The sequence below is a fragment of the Meles meles genome, chromosome 10, assembly GCF_922984935.1.
Source record: "Meles meles chromosome 10, mMelMel3.1 paternal haplotype, whole genome shotgun sequence".
NCBI classification, from domain to species: Eukaryota; Metazoa; Chordata; class Mammalia; order Carnivora; family Mustelidae; genus Meles; species Meles meles.
Genome location: NC_060075.1, coordinates 45,136,686 through 45,157,671, shown reverse-complemented (window position 1 = coordinate 45,157,671; position 20,986 = coordinate 45,136,686). Strand labels below are relative to the sequence as shown.

General features: G+C 38.6%; 1 protein-coding gene across 2 annotated transcripts in view; it reads left to right on the top strand.

Moving 5' to 3' along the window:
• Positions 1-1,078: 1,078 nt before the first annotated feature.
• The window catches only part of AVL9 (AVL9 cell migration associated), a 59,585-nt gene continuing 39,677 nt past the window's right edge, over positions 1,079-20,986 (top strand). For both annotated transcript variants that reach the window (XM_046020737.1, XM_046020736.1), the window contains exon 1: positions 1,079-1,211. In XM_046020737.1, the coding sequence (XP_045876693.1) occupies positions 1,119-1,211 (93 nt within the window). In that variant the 5' untranslated portion in view covers positions 1,079-1,118. The remainder of the gene's footprint in view (positions 1,212-20,986) is intronic.

Below are 20,986 nucleotides of genomic sequence, written 5' to 3'. Positions count from 1 at the left end.
CTACTGGTTTTCTCAGCTACTTCAATTAGAAGGCAAGTCCTTAAATTACAAGGCCAGGAGTGTAAAATAACACCTGCTAAGGCTGTCTAAACTAAGAGGCAACTGGTAATGGTAAACTTCACAGCCAATTATTGCAGTAATCTCGAATTCTATTTGAAGGAGGTACCTATCCTTTAGTCTTTAAAAATAAAATTGTAGTACAATCAGTTAGGACATTAGATATACTGGTGACAACAGACCACGTATATTTTGTACTGACCAGAGTACTAAAGGCAGAAAAAAAGAAAGAATGAAAATAATATATATATATATGTATATATTTAAACATCGGAATCAGAATAATCATTTACAGGTCTCCTTGTAAACTTCCTTTATTGTCGAGGATATTTTACTGCAGGCCTTGAGGCGCTTCCAATCTCCTATACATAATACTTAAATAAGAAAGAAAGAAAGAAAAAAAAAACCTAGAACGAAGCAAAAGAAAAAAACCTGGAGAAGCAAGTAATTTAAAGGTTGAATACACAGTTACAGAGCCCCACCAATATGACTCCCTGTTACCGAAGCCAGAGAGGAGAAGGAAATGAATGAAGAAATTGGATAATAGAGAGTGAACAAGAAAAGACGTTAAAAAAGGAGGAAAGCTAAAGAAAGAGGACGGAAGGGGCGGAGATTTTAAGAAGGAAAAAGAGAGGGCAAAGGGAAAAAAAGCGTGTTAAGGTCGCACCGAAAAGGCAGGAGACAGAGGAGCCTTGTGGCCCCGCAGGCCCAGCCCCCGACCTGTGCCCTCTCCTCTGGGGCCCAGCTCCACACCCAGGCCCCGCCCCGTCAGGTTCCCTCCCGGTCCTGCCCCGCCCCTCGTCGCCGGCGGCGGCCGCCGCATCAGGTGACAGCCCGGAAGCAGCGGAAGCGGATGAGGGTAGCGCGGCCGCGGCCCTGGGGGGCGGCACGGAGCTGCGGGAGCCTCGGCCTCCTCCGGGCCGCCTGCGCGGCCCTCATGCGGCGCCCTCGCTGACACCTGAAACCCCCCGCTCGCCGTCCTCCTGGGGACCGCGGGGTTCTCCGGGCCCGCCGCCCTTGGCGGTTGAAGTCGGCGGCTTGCCGGCCCGCGGCGGCCGCCCATGGAGAAGGCCGGGCGGGGAGGCGATGGCGCCCCCCGGGGGCCCGTTCTGCACATCGTGGTGGTCGGCTTTCATCACAAGAAGGGCTGCCAGGTGAGAGGGAGTTCGAACCCGCCCCCGGCAGTTCGTGCGGTCGCGAGCAGCTGGTGCCCACTCCCCTCAGCTCGGCTCGGTGCTTCTGAACTTCACACCTGCTCCTCGCACTCGGCGCACCCGAGGCGCGTTCCCCACACTCCCTTCTTTCTCCTGCCCCCGAAATTGTTTTGAGCAGCGGAGGAGTTCTGTGTTGGTATGTTGGGGTTGGTAGGTGTTCAGGCTCCTTGGTGGAGTGGGAGGATGAATCGAAGGTCAGCCCCACTCAGTTCCTCATTCATCTGAGCCTCTATTGACTTTCTGGGTGTCCACCTATAATGGGAACCTTTAGAAGAATTCAGCACTTGGGCTGCGTTTTCAAGGTAATGAGCTCAGTGGGCTTCCACACAAATTAGGGTTGGTTGAAGCCCAGGCGTCGTCGTGGGAAAATCAACTTCCTTTGTTTATCTGTGGAAGCCCTAGAATGCATCCTGTTTGGGTGGTGTATTGACTCCTCCCCCCCTTCCCACTGGGCCCTTGGTTTTGCTATTTGATCTTGTCCAAATCTTGCCTTTTGGTGAGAAATTGACCTTTCCAGTTCAGTTGCGGTAAGAGATGGTATATTTACCGGGCAGAGGAGTGTGCAAATACAAAGTCATTTCTATCACGCTTCTTCACTGAAATAGTGAACGGGAACAATGGAACGTTTGCAGTATATACATTGGAGGTAGGGGAACAAAACAGAAAGAATTATTTCAGGAGCCCAAACGCTGGAAGGCAATGATGTCATAATGTGCTAGTGAGCAGGAAATTGAAATGTGTTAAAGATTCTGACTGCCACTACTAGGTAATGTAGCATTTCATTTCTTGCGTTTAACAGAAAATATAACATTTTAGAAGACTTTTGCTGGCAAAATTTAAATTCATTAGAGGATGGTAACAGGAAAGTGGAGTGAATAGATGGTTGTGATTGTATGTATTCTAACCATTGCTTAACTTTGTAGTATGGTATTTTGTTCCTTGTCTCTCAGGGGAAAATGGCATAGAAAGACACGGAGGAGAAACTGGCATTATTTAGTGTGGTATTAAAAAAAATTCCAAGTAGCAGCAGTAGAGTATAAGTTTTTAAAACATGGCCTTATATTTAGAAGAGGGTGGATATTTGAGATTGTATCTTGGCATGCAAACACCGTGTACATTAGATTTTTAATACTTTTAAAATTTTTAATTTGATTAATGTAGTGTTATATTAGTTTCAGGTGTCCAATACAGTGATTTCCACAATTCTCTAATAAGAGTCTGGACTTTTGTTTTTTGTTTTTTGGGTTTTGTTTTTTTTTCCTTTTTGGTTTGATTCTTTTTTTCCTTATTTCTTTTTGTTTCTTAAAGATTTTTTGTACTTTAAAACTTAACATCTTTGATCTTAATTATCATTTTACAACTCACTTTGGCTATGGGTGAAGTAACTGAAACTTGGAGGAAGTAAATTGATCTTGCTGAGGTCACACTGCAGAACAGTCCTGGAGTCAAATGTAGAATTGCTTCTGCCATCAGTGTGTTCATTCTGCTGAGCCGTATGGCATTTAGGAGTCTTTTAGGATAAAGAAGTAGGGGCCCACTTCCAAACCAAACTGGGACTTTTAAAAACGAGAAGAAAGGGGCACTTGGGTGGCTGAGTTGGTTAAGCGACTGCCTTCGGCTCAGGTCATGATCCTGGAGTCCGAGGATCCAGTCCCAGAATCGAGTCCCAAATGGGCTCGCTGAAGTTCCCTGCTCAGCAGGGAGCTGTCTTCTCCCTCTGACCCTCCCGCCCCATGCTCTCTCTCTCTTTCTCATATAAATAAAATCTCAAAAACAGGAAGGAAATATTGGTAAGAGAGAGAATAAAATCTTTTAATCTTTGCTGTCATCTAAATTCAGGATTATGTTTTATGCCAGTTTTATTGTCAAAAGGAATATTGCTTATATTCCCAGAAAGAAAAAAAATTATTTATTTTAGGAAACAAATGTGGTGTTGCTTAGAGATTAAAGAAAACTGAACAACAGATTGTAAAATGAAGGAGGCACTTTCAGCTAAAGTAGCACTGCTGGATGCCATGGCATTTCATTGGATTTGTTAGGCTTTTGGTTTCAGCATTGAGGTAAAGACAGCTGATTTTGTTAAATGAACACTGTTCTGGGAATCGGGAGACCTGGAGGATGGTTCTGGCCTCACAGCTCCCATGACCTCGAGCAAATCCAGATCGCTTAGTTGTTCTGTCCTCATTTTCCTCTACCAGGTTTCTTCATGAGAATTTTAGACCTGGCATGGGTCCCTAGAGTTCATTCTACTCTCATCTCCCTTCAATTTACAGATGAGTAAACTGAAACCCAAAAACGTTAAGCAACTTAAGAACACTTAGCTGGTTTGGTGCTGTCAGAAAAACCAGAACTGGACAATAGTTAAAGAAATAAAAACATTTTATTCAGGAGAGCTATTTTAATAGGGGAAAAGAGACCTCAGTATAGAACTAGGACACCTGGATGGCTCAGTCGGCTAAGTGTCTGCTTTCTACTCAGGTCATGATCCTAGGACCCCAGAGATGGAGTCCCACACTGGGCTTTTGAGCAGGAGAGAGCCTGCTTCTGCCTGCTGCTCCCCCTGTTGTGTGTGTAAGCGTTCTCTCTCTGTCCCTGACAAAATAATTTTTAAAAATCTTAAAAAAAAAAAAAAAAAGAACTGGGCTCAACTATGTATGTGCTTCTGAAGCGAGCACATGGGCTCAACTCTGAATATGAGGAAAAGGAGACATTTATGGCCAAAGAGTAGAGTTGGAGGGTCAGTGGATGGAAAATTGCTACATCAGGAGTAAAGGGGGTTTCTAGCTATACCTAGCTAAAAGGAGTCATGCTAAAATTAGATAATGCAGAGAATAAGGAAGCCCAACAAGCAAGGCCCTAATTAAGAAGAGAGTTCTGAGGAGCCTAAGGAAATTTTGGTTAAGAAGAGACTCTCAGCCATAACACGGAAACCCAGATGTCCCTAGTCGTTGTAATCAATTTTATCTCTTCTAATAGCACTTTTAGGTTGTAAGCGCTTAGTAGAAAGGAAAAAGGAAAAATACATGCCTTGTATTTTTTTTGTAATGCACATGATACTTCACAAAGACCAGGGCAATTATTTTTTAATAAATATACTTGTTGAGTAGTGTCTGTTCATCTGGGATGCTGATAGAGTGGAAGAAAATATAAGGGAGTCTGCCACAGTGCATTGAAAGATGAGAAATCTAGCATAGGTTCTTCTATTTAAAGTTTTAAATTTTAACTGCAGTATAATTAATATACAGTGTTACATTGGTTTCGGATTTACAATATAGCGAAATCCCCGTCACCTATTTTATCCACCCACCCACCTCCACTTTGGAAACCATCAAGTTTGTTCTCTACCGTGAAGAGTCTCTTTCTTGGTTTGTCTTTTTTTCCCCTTTGTTTGTTTTGTTTCTTAAATTCCACATGTGAGTAAAATCGTATGGTATTTGTCTTTCTCAGCCTGATTTCACTTATTATCATTATATACTTAGCTCCATCCATTTTTGCAAATGGCACAATTTCATTTTTTATTGCTAAATAATATTCCATTATATATGTACCACATTTTCTTACCCGTTCATCTATGAGTATTGCTTCCATAATTTGGTTGTTGTAATGCTGCAATTAACGTAAGTGTACAAATACTTTTCAAATTAGTGTTTTTGTGTTCTTTGGGTAAATACCCAGTAATGTGATTAGTAAACCATATGGTAGTTCTATTTTTAATTTTTTGAGGAAGCTCTATACTGTTTTCAGTGACCATGCCAGTTTGCATTCCCAATAGGTTATTTTCTTACTGCTGACTGAAAGAATGCAGCTCTTAAAAATTAAACTTATCTCTCTTATAGCAGAAAATAGAAGACTTAAGAATCTCATTTTGCAAATCAAATAAGAATTTGCTATATCTAGTCAAAGTCAAAATGCACAGTGAGTAAAAAGGTGATTTTTAGATTTATATTGAGTATTCTCTAGCTTTTACAAGAGTCACACATTTTAGTAGAACTTTTACTGTTTCTCAGGAAAATTTTGGTTACTAGTAATCTTCTGTTAATTTTCTTTTATTCCTCTAATGAAGATTTGTTGGATAGGTGACAAGATGATTTCTGAACTCTAAAGAGAGTTAAGGGTGGATGAATGTATAATCTAAAAAACCTTCATTGGAAACCCTCTGTGGTAAAGCCAGGTTGGGTGTAGGGAATGGTAAAACAGTCATTCCACTCAAGACAGCAGAACTGACTGGTCAGTTCAGTCAAAAACAATGAAACTTTTGCCAGAGACCTAATTTGTCCAATGGATGAGTAATAGTATTGGAAAAGATAGGAAAATAGTTCAGCTATAATTTTTCATTTTTTGATTGCCCTTCCTCTTGTCTTATTTTTATAAAATATTGAGAACATTGTTGATTTTGCCAGATGGAAAAGTATTATTTTAAAAAAGTGTACTAAAATTTCCAGTATATGTTATATTTGCTCTTGAGGATTTTCCTCACTTCTGCAAATCAGTGTCTTTTATTTTTTAAGGTTTTTTGATTTTGTTTTGTAATCTCCGTATTCAACATGGAGTTTGAACTTACAACCCGGAGATCAAGAGTCAAATGCTGGGGTGCCTGGGTGGCTCAGTGGGTTAATAAGCCTCTGCCTTTGGCTCAGGTCATCATCTCAGGGTCCTGGGATCTAGCCCCACATTGGACTCCCTGCTCAGCAGGGAGCCTGCTTCCCCCCCTCTCTCTGCCTGTCTCTCTGCCTACATGTGATGTCTCTCTCTCTGTCAAATAAATAAAATCTAAAAAACAAACAAAAGAGTCAAATGCTCTTCTGACTGAGCCAGCCAGGCACCCCTCAGTGTCATTTTAGATGTCCTAGAGCGGGGCGCCTGGGTAGCTCAGTGGGTTAAAGCCTCTTCCTTTGGCTCAGGTCACGATCCCAGGATGCTGGGATCGGGCCCCACATCGGGCTCTCTGCCTGGCAGGGAGCCTGCTGCCTCTTCTCTCTCTGCCTACCTCTCTGCCTACTTGTGATTTGTGTCTGTCAAATAAATTAATAAAATCTTAAAAAAAAAAAAAGATTAGATGTCCTACAACTCTGCTTTCTTAATCCTTCAAAATCGAATTGTTTTGGAAAGTGAGTGCTTACATGCATTCTTAGAATGTCCTAGAGACTGCTGTTTCTTTAATCAACATACCAAGTGTTTCAGAGGCTCTAATAATGTAAGATTTCTCCCAGGATGGGTTAATCAACCACTTTATTCTCCAGTTTAAGATTTTACTACAGGTATAAAGGATTTAAAGTGCATAGCTCATTGAATTGTGATTCTGACTTCAGATTATTTTAGGCTGTGTAAGTGTGCTTTCTTAAACTACTCTTCCAAGTATTCAGAATGCTGTTGGTCTTGTTGATCACTTCTTTCCATGCCCTGAGATTCAAAGCATGCCAGGCCATATGTTCATTTATCAGGCTGCCAGGTTCAGGGACTAAAGAACCTAATAAAGCTCCATCTCCATGCCCTGAGATTATTCATGGTGAAAATTCCCATACTCATTTGTGGATAGTAATTTTTACATTGAAGTGCACCGAAGTAAAACTTTTGTTTAAAAATAATGCCTTTCAGCAGTCTGCTGGGTTAATAAGCATGATAATTTAACATGGGAGGATGTACTAAATCTTTGTAGACTCTTCTGTTATACAGGTGCTCAGTAGTGATATGATAAGGGAGTCGGGTAGTTTCACGTGAACCACAAGGTTAAAGGCATCTTCTAATACAGTTGTGTTGAAGATCCCCAAACTAGACATAGAAGATGATTATTCATCTTGTTTCCTGCATTTTTCCACCTTTCAGGCCTTCAGATGTATCTTCTTTTTTTTTTTTAAGATTTCATTTATTTATTTGACAGAAAGAGGGAGAGAGAGAGCACAAGCAGGGGAGCAGCAGGGAGAGGGAGAACCAGACTCTCTGTTGAGTGGACAGCCCAATATGGGCTTGAACCCAGGACCCTGGGATCATGACCTGAGCCTAAGGCAGGTGCTTAAACAACTGAGCCATCCAGGCTCCCCTGTTCAGATGTATCCTAACGAAAAATTCTTTCTTTTAAATTAAATGAACATCTAAGTTTATCACTTGATCATTTTTTCACCTAGATTTGTGGGAGTGAATTCTTCTCTAGGTTAACAGGTTGGTTTCTAGTGATGATTTTTCTTGTTTATTGATATACTTAGCATTTAGATCATTTTAAGTGAAAGTACTAACCTGACATTTAAAATAGTTTTGAACTATTTATCCATTCCAACTCTTTTGCTGAACTTTTTTTTTATTTTTAATTTATCATTTGGCAAAGGACTCTTCTTCCCCGCCTCCTTTTTTGTTTTTTGGTTTTTTTTTAAGGACTCGTCTTCCTTAAAAGCTCACCTGCAATACCTTGGGGGGGATAATAAGAAAACAAAAACTTTTTTTTTTTTCCATTTTATTTATTTTTTCAGCGTAACAGTATTCATTCTTTTTGCACAACACCCAGTGCTCCATGCAAAACGTGCCCTCCCCATTACCCACCACCTGTTCCCCCAACCTCCCACCCCTGACCCTTCAAAACCCTCAGGTTGCCCCAACCTCCCACCCCTGACCCTTCAAAACCCTCAGGTTGTTTTTCAGAGTCCATAGTCTCTTATGGTTCGCCTCGCCTCCCCAATGTCAAAACAAAAACTTTTGATGTGGTGTAATTTATAGACACCTTATCTGTAGTAGTTTGTTACAGATTATGTGTTCCAGATTTTTGTTCCTTATTTGTGGTGGTAAATATGAAAAATGTATTTGTCAGATTAGCATGACTTTTGGCAAAATCATCAAATAAATATCAAACTTTTAGGTTCTTTCAAAAATAAATTAGACCTTTTTTAAGAGAGGGAAGGCGGAGGCCTGAGGGAGGAGAAAGAGAATCTCAAGCAGACTCCATGCCAAACACAGAGTCTGACTCAGGGCTTGATCGTACAACCCTGAGATCATGTTCTGAGCCGAAATCAAGAGTTGGATACTTAATGGACTGAGCCAGCCAGGCTCCCCAGATTGGAACTTTTTTAAACACCAAAATTAATAGGGAACCGTTATTTTTCAAAGTGATACCATAAAAAGTTGGAATTATTACTTGATTTTTTTACCACTGTTCTGATAGAGTTCATAGTTTTGTATACATGGCTAGCTGTTTTAAATTCTTGAATAAACTGGTTTACCAGGCTATACTTCCTTAAAAAATATACTTCTTTAAAAAATTATGAAAGAACTAAAACTCATGTTTATACTAGTTCCAAGGTGAATAAAGCAACTGAAGAAGGGAAGAGAAAAGGACACTTTCCTCTTGGTCTGGGTGGGCTGACCATGGGAAAATCTCCATGAGTAGCAGAATGTTACATTGCAGATTCAGGGCTGGATTGAGGAAATTGGGGGAGGGGGGTTGGTTTATGTTAGGGTGATAGCGCCAAGCCCTGACCCATTGAGGTTTTGGTGACAAATGGATGCCCAACAAGCATGCGGTTTTGGCACCTGCTATCGATGGAATCCTGTGGTGACCATGCTGAAATATTGGAGTATTGTTTGTGATTTCTTGTTGGAATAGAAGCCCTTTGGAACAGAAAGAACAAACTTTTGGGGAGTTAGAGGTTAGGGAAGGAATAATATCTAAAGATTCTTTTTAGTTACTCAGAGAAACTGTCCTGAAACAAGATTTCATTTTCTAGCCTCTTCTGGCATTTTCATTTCTTGGACTTGATTAGTTTAGTAGAGGTTTTTGTCTGATTTTAGTCATGCTTTTATATACCAAAATTATGAAAATCTATGACTTTGCAAGGCTGGAACCTTAGCAGTGGAGTAGTTTCTTTTTTTTTTTTTTAATATTTTATTAATTTGACAGAGAGAAATCACAAATAGGCAGAGAGGCAGGCAGAGAGAGAGGAGGAAGCAGGCTCCCTGCGGAGCAGAGAGCCCGATGCGGGGCTCGATCCCAGGATCCTGGGATCATGACCTGAGCCGAAGGCAGCAGCTTTAACCCAGTGGAATAGTTTCTTTTAGGCCTTGGCATCATAGCTATCCTAGGTGTCAACCTGTGTCATGGAAGTTTAGAAATAAGTGGAAATTCTTTTGTTTTCTTATAATTCTTATATATATTATATATCTTATAATTCTTATAAATCCTCTTAGGTAACTAGAAAGTGCCTAATAGGGCCTAAATTTCTTCGGCTTAAGTCTTTGATTCCCTAGTAAAATGCTTGGGTTTTGTAAATAACCTTCTTCCTTATGGTATAATGTGATTCACATCCTTTGAGGAGCATGGATTTTTGCTAGATGAGGGAAGTCTACAGAAGGGCTCTGATCTACTGGGGGTTGGGCACTACAAGAGGAAGATGAAGTCATAGAGAAAGAGGAGTCTTAATAATTTTGAGAAAGACCGGCCCTATTATGTTCTTTGGTTAAGATACCATCAGGTTAAAACCGTGGTTTGTTCTTGGGATATTTTTTGAGGATGTTATTTAAATTGATACTTTGGGCAATTTTTAAATCATTCCAGTTGTTTAAAAAAAAAAACACACAACATTTCTTATGATTAGAAATAATATGTACTCACCAATAAAGAAGTGAGAAAACAGAGGAAAAAAAGAAAAGAAAACTAACACTTAAAGTCCTGTATCCTAAAGAAATCTGCTCTTAAGACCTTGATGACTATCCCTCCTTTTTTTCCTTACAAATGTACATAACTTTTTCTAAAAACATTATACTGTAATCAAGTTCTATGACTTGCCTTGTTATGTAACTGTGCCATTAGTATCTTCCATATTAGTAAATATTGAATTACAGCATTTTAAAGTAGCTAAATAGTATTTTTTGGAAATTTTAAATTTTTCTCCTTTTTAGAAACTCAGGTGGTACTCCACATTTTTTGCTATTTTGAATAATGCTACAAAGGACATCCTTCTGGTAGAATCATTGCTCCTTTTTGCCTGAATATGGAGATTTCATTTTTTTTTTTAAGATTTTATTTATTTATTTGACAGAGAGAGATCACAAGCAGACAGAGAGGCAGGCAGAGAGAGAGAGAGGGAAGCAGGCTCGCCGCCGAGCAGAGAGTCCGATGCGGGACTTGATCCCAGGACCCTGAGATCATGACCTGAGCCGAAGGCAGCGGCTTAAAAAAAAAAAAGACCGGTTTCTGTCACTCTACCATGTTTTATACAAATCCTTGTCCTATCTTTTCCATTGTAGAGGAACTTTGTATATAATATTTCTAATATTCCTTTGTACTTTCAGCTCTGATAGATTCTCTTTTACCACTCTCTGTTTGAATAATAGAAAAGTGCATCTGGTAATTAAGATTCCCGAGTTTTAGCTTGACCCTAATGGTTATTAGATGTGTAACCTAGGGCAAGTTGCCCGATGTTTATGGACTTCAGTTTCTTTGTCTATAAAATGAGGGTTCTAAATAGGTTATTGCTAAGATTCCCCTTCATTTACATTATTATAAAATGAAATAAAACATTTGCTAAATACCCATCATCAGAACCTACATGCAGAAACATATGCTTCAGTTCAAGAGGCAGAACTAGTGTTTGTTGATAGCCATCTGAACAGAGGAACTTTCTGAGATAATGATAATTCTGTGTCTTGATGGAATAGTTGCCTGTTGCTGTATAAATTATCAAAATCAATGAAATCTGTACACTTAAGATCTTAGCCTTTTATACTTTTTAATAACAACTCAAATCTAAATACTTAAAAGTTATTTTTTAGGGCCGGCTCAGTCTACCGAGCATACAGCTCTTGATCTTGGGGTTGTGAGTTCGAGCCCCATGCTGGTGTAGAGATTACTTAAAAATAAATCTGTAAAAATAAAACGGTTTTTTTTTAACTTTTCTTTTTATAAAAAAAAACACAAAATTCTGCATTTTTTTTTAAAGATTTTATTTATTTGACAGAGATCACAAGTAGGCAGGGAGGCAGGGAGGCAGGCAGAGAGAGGCGGGAAGCAGGCTCCCCACAGAGCCTGATGTGGGGCTCAATCCCAGGTCTCTGGGATCATGACCTGAGCTGAAGGCAGACGCTTTAAACCCACTGAGCCACCCAGGTGCCCCATTCTGCATCCTTCAATACTTTTGAAAGGGCGATTTCGCCTGGGTGGCTCAGTGGGTTAAACGTCTGCCTTCAGCTCAGGTTATGGTCTGCCTTCAGCTCAGGTTATGATCTCCGTCCTGGGATCAAGTCCCTCACCAGGCTCCCTGATTAGCAGGGTGTGTCTTTCTCCCTCCCTTTCTGCCCCTCCCCGTGCTTGTGCTCTCTTTTTCTCTCTCTCAAATGATTAAAATCTTTAAAAAAGCTATTTCAAAAACTACTATTCATATGATTTTCTTCATTTAAACTCCTACTTGTGCAGAGCTAGGACTTAGTAAAAATTCTCCATTTGCAGTCTTTGAATTTTGAGCATTAAAAGTGTATAATTGAGAAAAAGAATAACTCAAAGAAACAATGGTTCATTTTTTATGTCCTCTATGTATTGTGTTAAATAAACATGGTATCTTCAGAGATATAAAAGCTATAGTTTTTTTTTTAAGATTTTATTTATTTATTTGACAGAGATCACAAGTAGGCAGAGAGGCAGACAGAGAGAGAGGGAAGCAGGCTCCCCGCTGAGCAGAGAGCCCGATGCGGGACTCGATCCCAGAACCCTGAGATCATGACCTGAACCGAAGGCAGCGGCTTAACCCACTGAGCCACCCAGGCGCCCCTAAAAGCTATAGCTTAATACAAAAACACAGACATCTCTTGGATGCTAGTATAACTGAAAGCATAAATTTCCATTAAGTACAGTGATTTTCTCCACTCTTTGTAGTCAAGTTGTAGCAACAATTCTAATGTGCCCTAAATATAATTCCTGCCTTCGTGAATGACTTAAAAAACTAATAAGAATTTATAGCAATACAAGGTTTAGTCACCATGCAATTTATTATTGCTCTTCTATGAAAATATTATTAGCGATAGTATTAGCTGCCATTTATGGAATGTTTGCTGTATACTGAGTACTGTTAGATGTTTATTATCCCATTTATTCCTCTCAATGCACCAAGGTTTCATTAGCCTTCTTTTATAGATAAGGAAATTGAGGTTTAGCAGTATTTGATTTTCTTAAGGCATAATTTATCAACAATAAAGTACACACAACTTCTGGGTGTAGTGTGATTGGTTTTTACATACACACATGTGTGTCATCACCCTCCACATCAAGAGACAATCAGTTCCAGCACTTCAGAAATTCCATGCAGACGCCTCCTCCTGGTCATGACTTGCCTGAAGGTTACCACTCTTCTGACTTACGTCACCATAGATTTGTGTCTCTTGTGTCTGATTTGTTTCACTCAGTGTTATGTCTAAGATTGATCCATGTTGATTTTGTCAGCAGTTTCTGTATAATATATATTTGTATGCCATCCTTGACCCTTTCTCCTATTAAAGGACATGTGAGTTGTTGTTCCCAGTTTGGGGATGTTACAAATAAAACAACATTTTACTTTAAAATTTAAGTGCTTGTTTGTTTTTGTTTTTTCTTAATTATCAGGTTTAAGTTTATGAAAGTTGGGGTTTTTTTCCATGTAGTTATACACATTTGTGCTATATGACCAAAGTGTTTATTTTATTTGGAACCTAGATTAATATAGGAGTTCTAGATTTCTGTAACGTAAAAGGATCCTAGAGAGTAAAATACATTTCAGATTCTTCAAAACTATTTTTTACTTTTGAGTAAGACCTCATAATTAGTAAATACATTTGAAGCTGTCTTTACCAAGTTTTACATAAAGTAGCACTACAAAAGTAATCTGGTATTACTGGAAATAAATGGTACTTTATTTTTCTGAAACACAAATTCATTGATTCCATATCTGATGGCATTTCTGATTTGTGAGTTGTAGATCTGCAAATAATGGTATTTCAAAGAATGCCAAATCCTTATAATAAGGCTATATATTCTCAAATATATTTGAGGTGAATGGAGATGAATACTTACTAGTAGAGTTTCTCAATTTCACTCTTCATATATAGTTAAAGATTTTTCCTTTCTGGAAGAAATAATTTTTAAAAGAGCATGGCTTTGTAAAGTCTTCTATAGACTTTTAATGGCTGTGTATACAGTTTCATGTTAATGAACGTGTATGTTTATGTAAAGTTTCAGTAGTTTTAAAGTAGAAAAACAGGATAATGTAATATTGATACCAGCAAAATATCTTGTTCTTCCATATAATAGTCTTTTGTTGTTGGTTTTTTTTTTTTTAATTTATTTGAGATACAGAGAGAAACTCAAGAACCTGAGATTGAGTCACATGCTTTGCTAACTAAGCCAGCAAGGCACCCCTAAAAAAACTCTCTATTTAAATTAAAGTACACATCATCTGTTTGTTTTTTTAGTAATCCAAGTACCTCAACTGTCTTTTTTGTTTTTTGTCTTGTTTACAGTCTTGAGGTCTTTTAATTTTTTTACACTTATCCTGCCATGAATTTGTAGGGAATGGGTTCCAGCAGCTCAGGCTCCTTTCCATTGGTTCTCACAGAGTGTGCTTCTCTGGGTGGAGCAGACTAGCACTTCAGCTGAATTAAAGTACCTTTCTCTTTGGCTTCCTTTTTCTGATAATTTTCCTTCACATGCTTTAGGAAGCTATCTCAGCACTTTGAGTGCTTAATATGTTTGGTACATAGGGGCGCCTGGTGGCTCCCTCAGTTAAGCATCTGACTCTTGATTTTGGCTCCTATCCAGATCTCTGGGTCTTGAGTTCAAGCCCTGTATTGGGCTCCATGCTGAGCATGGAGCCTACCTAGAAAGAAAAAATATATATCCAATACTTAAATTAATTTTCTTGGCAAGAATCTTGCCTTGTTTGTCTACAATGCCAGCAGCATGCTGGGTAACACTGTAGACTCTTCCAGTGTTGCTGTGGTAACGTTTGTGGGGCATTTTGTTTTGAACAGTGGCAGTTCCCTTCATGTCCACAATATAACCTTTCTTGTAGATTTGCATGTATGTGGCTGAAGGAACAACTCTGTGTTTTTGAAAGGCCTAGAGGATAGAGCTGGTGCCTCTCTTCTTTCCCTTTGTGTCGGTCATTTTGGTGAATTACTGGAAGTGACCATTCCAATTGAAAAGCCCAAGTAGGGGCGCCTGGGTGGCTCAGTGGATTAAGCCGCTGCCTTCGGCTCAGGTCATGATCTCAGGGTCCTGGGATCGAGCCCCGCATGGGGCTCTCTGCTCCGCAGGGAGCCTGCTTCCTCCTCTCTCTCTGCCTACCTCTCTGCCTACTTGTGATCTCTCTCTCTGTCAAATAAATAAATAAAATCTTTAAAAAAAAAAAAAAAAGGCCCAAGTATCTCATCTCAAATAAAGGAATGTGGAATAGTATAATAGTTCTTTAATTCTAGGAAAAATAGAACTGGCAGCCATTATTCACTTAAAGATAAAAAAGCACATGTTTTAAACTAAGATACTTGTTTCATTTAGTTTTTGTTTTGTTTCCATTTAATTTTAAAAACGGTAAAACTTGGTTTTAATTGTTAAGGCTCAATAGTACCATTGCATTTTTACAGTACACACTTTATTTTTCTAGGCATCCAGAGCGCTCATGAAACTATAAAATAATGTATCATGCTGAGGTAGAAGAGTGCTAAGCACAGTCTGTTTCAGAAATAAACAGATGACAAGTATAGTCATTTGCCAACTTTTTAAGAGACTAAAAGAGGTAAAGTGTCAGTTCTCTTGTAATGTTGACTCTTCTAGAGATTTGGCAAAGTAAATAACTTCGAGAAGACATGTCTTCTAGTAGAAGGCAGTTTGTCTTTAACCCACTGAGCCACCCAGGTGCCCCCTGACAGTTTGTCTTTAAAGACAAAAACATGACAAGGCCTTGACTTTGGTGCCTAAATGTTTTAACTGTTAAGAAAACAAACACCCATGCTTCTGAGTGAAGGGTAGGTGGAATCCTTGAGGTGCCTAGAAAGGGAGTAGAGGCAGAGCACTGACTCAGCATTTCTAGGAAGCATACCTCTTGGGCCGGCAGTATCTGCGAGTACTATAAATGTGTTTGATTTGTATGCTCTTTGGCATGGTGGCTTCTATTAGTTGTATGGTTCCCTGATGTTTCATTGTTAGAAAGCAAACAGAGGATACTTTTGAAGTACTTGGAGTTCACACCAGGGTACTATGTTACTGTTTTGTTGTTTTCTCAGTCTTTTGTATACTGAGAACCACATAAATGCAGTCTTTTTTTTTTTCTTTTTTTCTTTTTTTTTTAAGTAGGCTCCATGCCCATTGTGGGGCTAGAACCCATGACCCTGAGATAAAGAGTCACATGTTCTACTGACTGAGCCAGTCAGGTGTCCTAAGGGGACATCTTTACAGTTTGCTTTATAAACTCTGAAAATGGGTGGTACTTTTTTTTTTACAATTTTATTTATTTTACAGAGATCACAAGGAGGCAGAGAGAGGAAGAAGCAGGCTCCCCGCTGAGCAGAGAGCCCAGTGCGGTGTTAGAACCCAGTGCGTTGTTCGATCCCAGGACCCTGGGATCATGACCCAGGCCGAAGGCAGAGGCTTAACCCTCTGAGCCACCCAGGCACCCCTAGGTGGTAATTTTTTACCATTCATGGTGTGAACAAACATTACCATTTCTTACACGGTTCATTTAGCCTTTAGAAAAATTGCCTTTTTATTCCTTGAGATTAGAGCATCTTTTTTTTTTCTTTTTTTAAAGGATTTTATTTATTTGTTTGACGGAGAGTGAGTTAGAGAGGGAACACAAGCATGGGGAATGGGAGGGAGAGAAGCAGGCTCTCTGCTGAACAGGGAGCCTGATGTGGTGCTCAATCCCAGGACCCTGGGATCATGACCGGAGCCTACGGCAACCACTTAACAACTGAGCCACCCAGGCGCCCTGTGATTAGAGCATCTTTATTCCGATTTCACGTTTTAGAAATTAGCTGTTGTCTCTTTCCCCCTCTTCTGTTACAGCCATGGAAGTATGTAAACAACTACTACTACTGCTAATTGGGATAAAAATAGATTCAGTCATGTGAACATGAGTTGACAAAAAAAGAGATACTTGAAATATGCAGGATTTAATAACATTACCTTTTGGGGAGACATTGGTATATCTGTCACATATTGTATGTTCTGATGTCCTACTAGATCTTTTTTTTTTTTTTTTAAAGGTGGGGAAGGGGCAGAGAGAGAAGGAAAGAGAGAATCTTAAGCAGGCTCTATGCCCAGTTCCACCAGAGGCAGGGCTAGATCTCACAACCTTGAGATCATCACCTGAGCCGAAATCAGGAGTCAGACACTTAATCAGCTGAGCCACGTAGGCGCCCCCAGATACTTTTTTTTGGATCCTGAAATTTAACTTAAAAGTTTGGACTGTAAATTGTCATTATTTAATAGTAAAACCCTACTGGATAATAATCATTCTGTTTTTTTTTTGTTTTGTTTTGTTTTTAGTCTTTGGAAATTTACTTTGGTTTTGTCAATGATTTTTCACATAGACTTAGGGCTGTCATGTACATCTGTACAGACTGCACAGCATAGCTGCAGAGAGAGCCCTTCATGTAAACTATTGTTGGTCGTTCCCACCAGGGTTGTGCAGTGAGACAGCTTACTATAACTACCTTTACTTTTTATGGTATTGCTTAGTTTAATTAGCATTATTGTCTAAATTACATTTTGATTCAACTGAGTATTTGAGAATCTCAGGTAACTTCCAGGAGAATTTCTCTTAAGCCTCTGTGCCATGAACTGTGTCTGTCTGGATTATTTTGCACATATCCAAAGGGGAACATATAGAGTGGTCAGTATTCAAAATATGAAGTTATACGACTTAAGATTTTACAGCCCTGTTGATTGGGAAATAAAAGTCTTTTTTTGTTTTCTTTTTCCCCAGACACCAACTGGGTATCCTACAATTCAGTCCTATTCTGCACTAACTACCCAGAGTTAGTGTCAAACTCCACAAGTTTAAGGACTCAGTCCCCCAAAATACCCTCACTTGAGATGCCAGTCCTGGGTCCCCAGGCTGCCTGTGCCTCTCTCCAGTTTAGCTACAAATTCAAGGGTTCTCATACCCCCATCTCAGGTTCTGTAATTTGCTGGTACAACTAGAACTAAGGAAAACTGCTTACCTTTACTGGTTTATTATAAAATTACTACACAATTCTGGAGTAGCCAGATGAAAGAGATGCATAGGACCAGGTGTGGTGGTTGGGGTACAGAGCTTCCATGACCTCACTGGAAATGCTACCCTCCTGGCACCTCATTGTCTTCACTAGGCCAGAATCTCCCCGAATCCCATTGTTTAGAGGATTTTATTGAAGTTTCATTACATAAGCATGATTGATTTAGTCATTAGTTATTGGTGACTATACTTAATCTCCAGCCCCTCTGTCCTTCCTGGAAGTCTGGCTTTCTGGTGACCAGGCCCCATCCTAAGGCTTTTTAGTAGACCCACCACCACCAAGTCCCCTCGTTAGATAAACCCCGATACAGTTGAAATTGTCTTGTAAATAACAAAAGGTGCTCCCTTCACCCATGAAATACCAGGGTTTTAAGAGTTGTAGGCCCAGAACCAAGGACAGGACCCAGTATATATTTTTTATTATGCCTCACTTGAATACTACTAAACAGTTTATAAAGATGTAAGAAAAAAAAGAAAACCCTGAAAAAAGTGTTCAGCAGTAGAGGATTGATTAAATCATGAAACATTACTAAATCACCCTGAAAATTTTGTGTATGTGTAGACAGAGAACAGAGTTTGTGTGAATTGTTTTGAACTTGATTAGTATCTTCAGCAGTTTCCGGATGCAAGAATTTGTTGGTAGCAAATAACACAGCCGAAGAAAGAATTCAAGAGAGCTGACAACACAGTACAGGCAGTATACAATTTATGGAAAAGTTGTGTCCCAAAAGTTAGCTGTTTGAAATTTTTAATACGGTGCTTGCTTCGGCAGCACATACACTAAAATTGAAATTTTGAATACATTCTTCCTGTCAAGGAACAAAAACTCAACAGAGTAAATGTGAAGATCTAATTAGCTTTATTAAGCGATTTGTTGACTGGGATAGCATCCTGTCTAGTAAGTAGTGGGGAACTCCAAAGAGTTGTACAAAATGGAAGGATTTTATAGAAGGCGGGTAGGGCAAGGAAGTTATTCACAAAAGAAAAGGAAGGATTATTCCAGGGCACAGTCACTTTCCCTTGGGAGAAAGGCAGGGTGTTCTGTTAAGCGAATTCCTCATCTTCCTTTGCAGGATAGAGAGGGCCTATATGACAGATTACGTCAAAGAGTGCTGATCAGAAAGTTCCAGACTCTCTGGTTAAGACTGCATTTTTCAGGGAGGTTGAAATTTATGGTTAGATTAGGTATTAAGCCTGGTTTGGGGACTTGGCCTAAGTGGCTTGGGCCTGGGGGTTTCCTTTTAACACCTCAAAGAAACAATATTGTAAGTACTCTGGGCCCAAGTCAGCCTAAAGTCAACCTAATTTTAGTCATGGAATTCTTAGAGTATATGTAGTATCAACACTTAACAACAATTTTATGAGTTGATTTCATTTTAAGTTCCAGCTAGAGTCATACAAAACATCTTCATTCAGTAGAATGAGGAGTTGGAAGAATATATTGAACATAGCAAAGCATCAGATATTAAACTCCAGCTGTTGGTAACTTGTTAACTAAATCTTCAGAAAAGAAGACAGATTTCTGTATCTCTGTATATGTACCTTTGTGTCCCAAGAGTCTAGGATGGAAATAAGATTTCTTCAAAAGCTAGAAGCTGTTTGTGGTTTTCTTTCTTTCTTTCTTTCTTTTTTAAATTCTAAAAGCAATGCATATCCATTTAAAAATAAATACTAGTTTACTTAAAAGTAAATTATAATCTCAGTTTATTGCCAAGTGATGCAGAAAAAGTGTGTGTATGCACATGCAACACAGGTAAAGCACATGTGGCCAAAATATTAACAGTTTGTGAATATAGATGAAGTTTATAAGGTTGTTTATATTCTTTCAACTTCTTTGTAAATTGAAATTTTTCTAAAAAAGAAGATGGACATTAAAAACAAAAATCAGGAATATTCCTTTATCTCCAGTCCCCAACCCTATTCACCCTCCAGAGGTAAACTGTTAGCAGTTAAGCTTGCATCTTTTCAAGCAAGTTTTTAAAAAATTGATTTGGAAAGATAGAGTATTATAGTTTTTTGCATAAATGGAATCATCGTATATGTAGGATTGTACTATATTTACTGATACTGTGCTTGCCTTTTAAACTTAACAGTATGTATTAGTTTTCTGTTGCTCTCTAATAAATTACCACAAACTTAGCAACTTAAAATAACACAAATATAGAATTCAGGAGGTTAGAAATCAGAAATGGGTTTCTCTGGGCTAAAATCAAGCAGGGCTGTGTTTCTTCAGGCCACTTAGGGAAAATCGATTTTCTTGTTTTTTTCCTACTTTTTAGAGTCTCCTTCAATCCTTGGTTAATGGTTCCCTCTTCAGTCTTCCAAACATCTTGAAGCTTAGCATCTTCAGATGTCTTTGACACCTCTCTCTTAAAAAGACCCTTGTGAAATCAGTGGCCCACCTCAATAACCCCCATCTTAAGATCTTTAATTGTGTCTGCAAAGTCCCTTTTGCTTTGTAAGGTAACATACAGACAGATTTCAGGGATAAGACATGGATGTTTCTTGAGGGCTTTTATTTTACCTACCACACTATATACCATACCTAGCTTGCTTTATCAGTATATGTGAATCTAACATTCTTTTTAACTGTATAGAACGGATATAAAATTTATGTAATCACTCTTATGAATATTTAGGTTTCCAATTTTAATGTGATGATAAGTCCTGCTAGGAACATTTTTGTACATATCTGTATGAATATATCCTTGTATCTGTGGGATGAATTCTTAAAACTGAAATTGCTGAATCAAATGGTGTATGTGTTACTGATTTGATAGTATTGCCAAATTGCCTTCTAAACTGTTCTACCAATTCACATTCCCATAGCCAAGCCTATTTATTTACCCATACTCTTGTAAACACAAAATAATAATCTTTTTCATGTTTTTCAATATATGAGTAAAAATTTTATTATTCCAAATTGCATTTCCATCATTAAAAGTTAAGGTTGAGCATTGGTGTACTACTTTCTTTTGGAATTTCATGTTAAACATTTGGACATAAAGAGCAACGTACTTCATGACGAACTTGTGAGAATTTGGGTCCAGAATGTTTGTATTTACTTAAAAGCATATTTACACTATACTAAACATTTTTTAAATAAATAGCTATACATTAAGGTTTGTGGCTTCCCAAAAGGAAACATGTTGTAATAATTACCCGGACTTCTTAATAATAAGTGTATATTAGGCTTTGTTGTTGATTACATAAAATATAATGATTTATTTCCTTATTTCTAGGTTTTGTTTTGGCTTTTTGGTGTTGAAGTAATTCTGAATTGGGATTTTTGTTTTTAACTCTGTAACTACCAGCTTCATAGTATCAACTTTGAATATGTCTCCATTACTTCTTTTTCATATTGCACCTTCTTCCACACAATATGTGAAACCTCTGTGATACATAGAAAAAATGCAGAGAAACATGAAATATAATTTGAGATTATCTATACTCAGCCTTCAGCCAATTAATCTTAAATGACTGATCTCTGAGAGA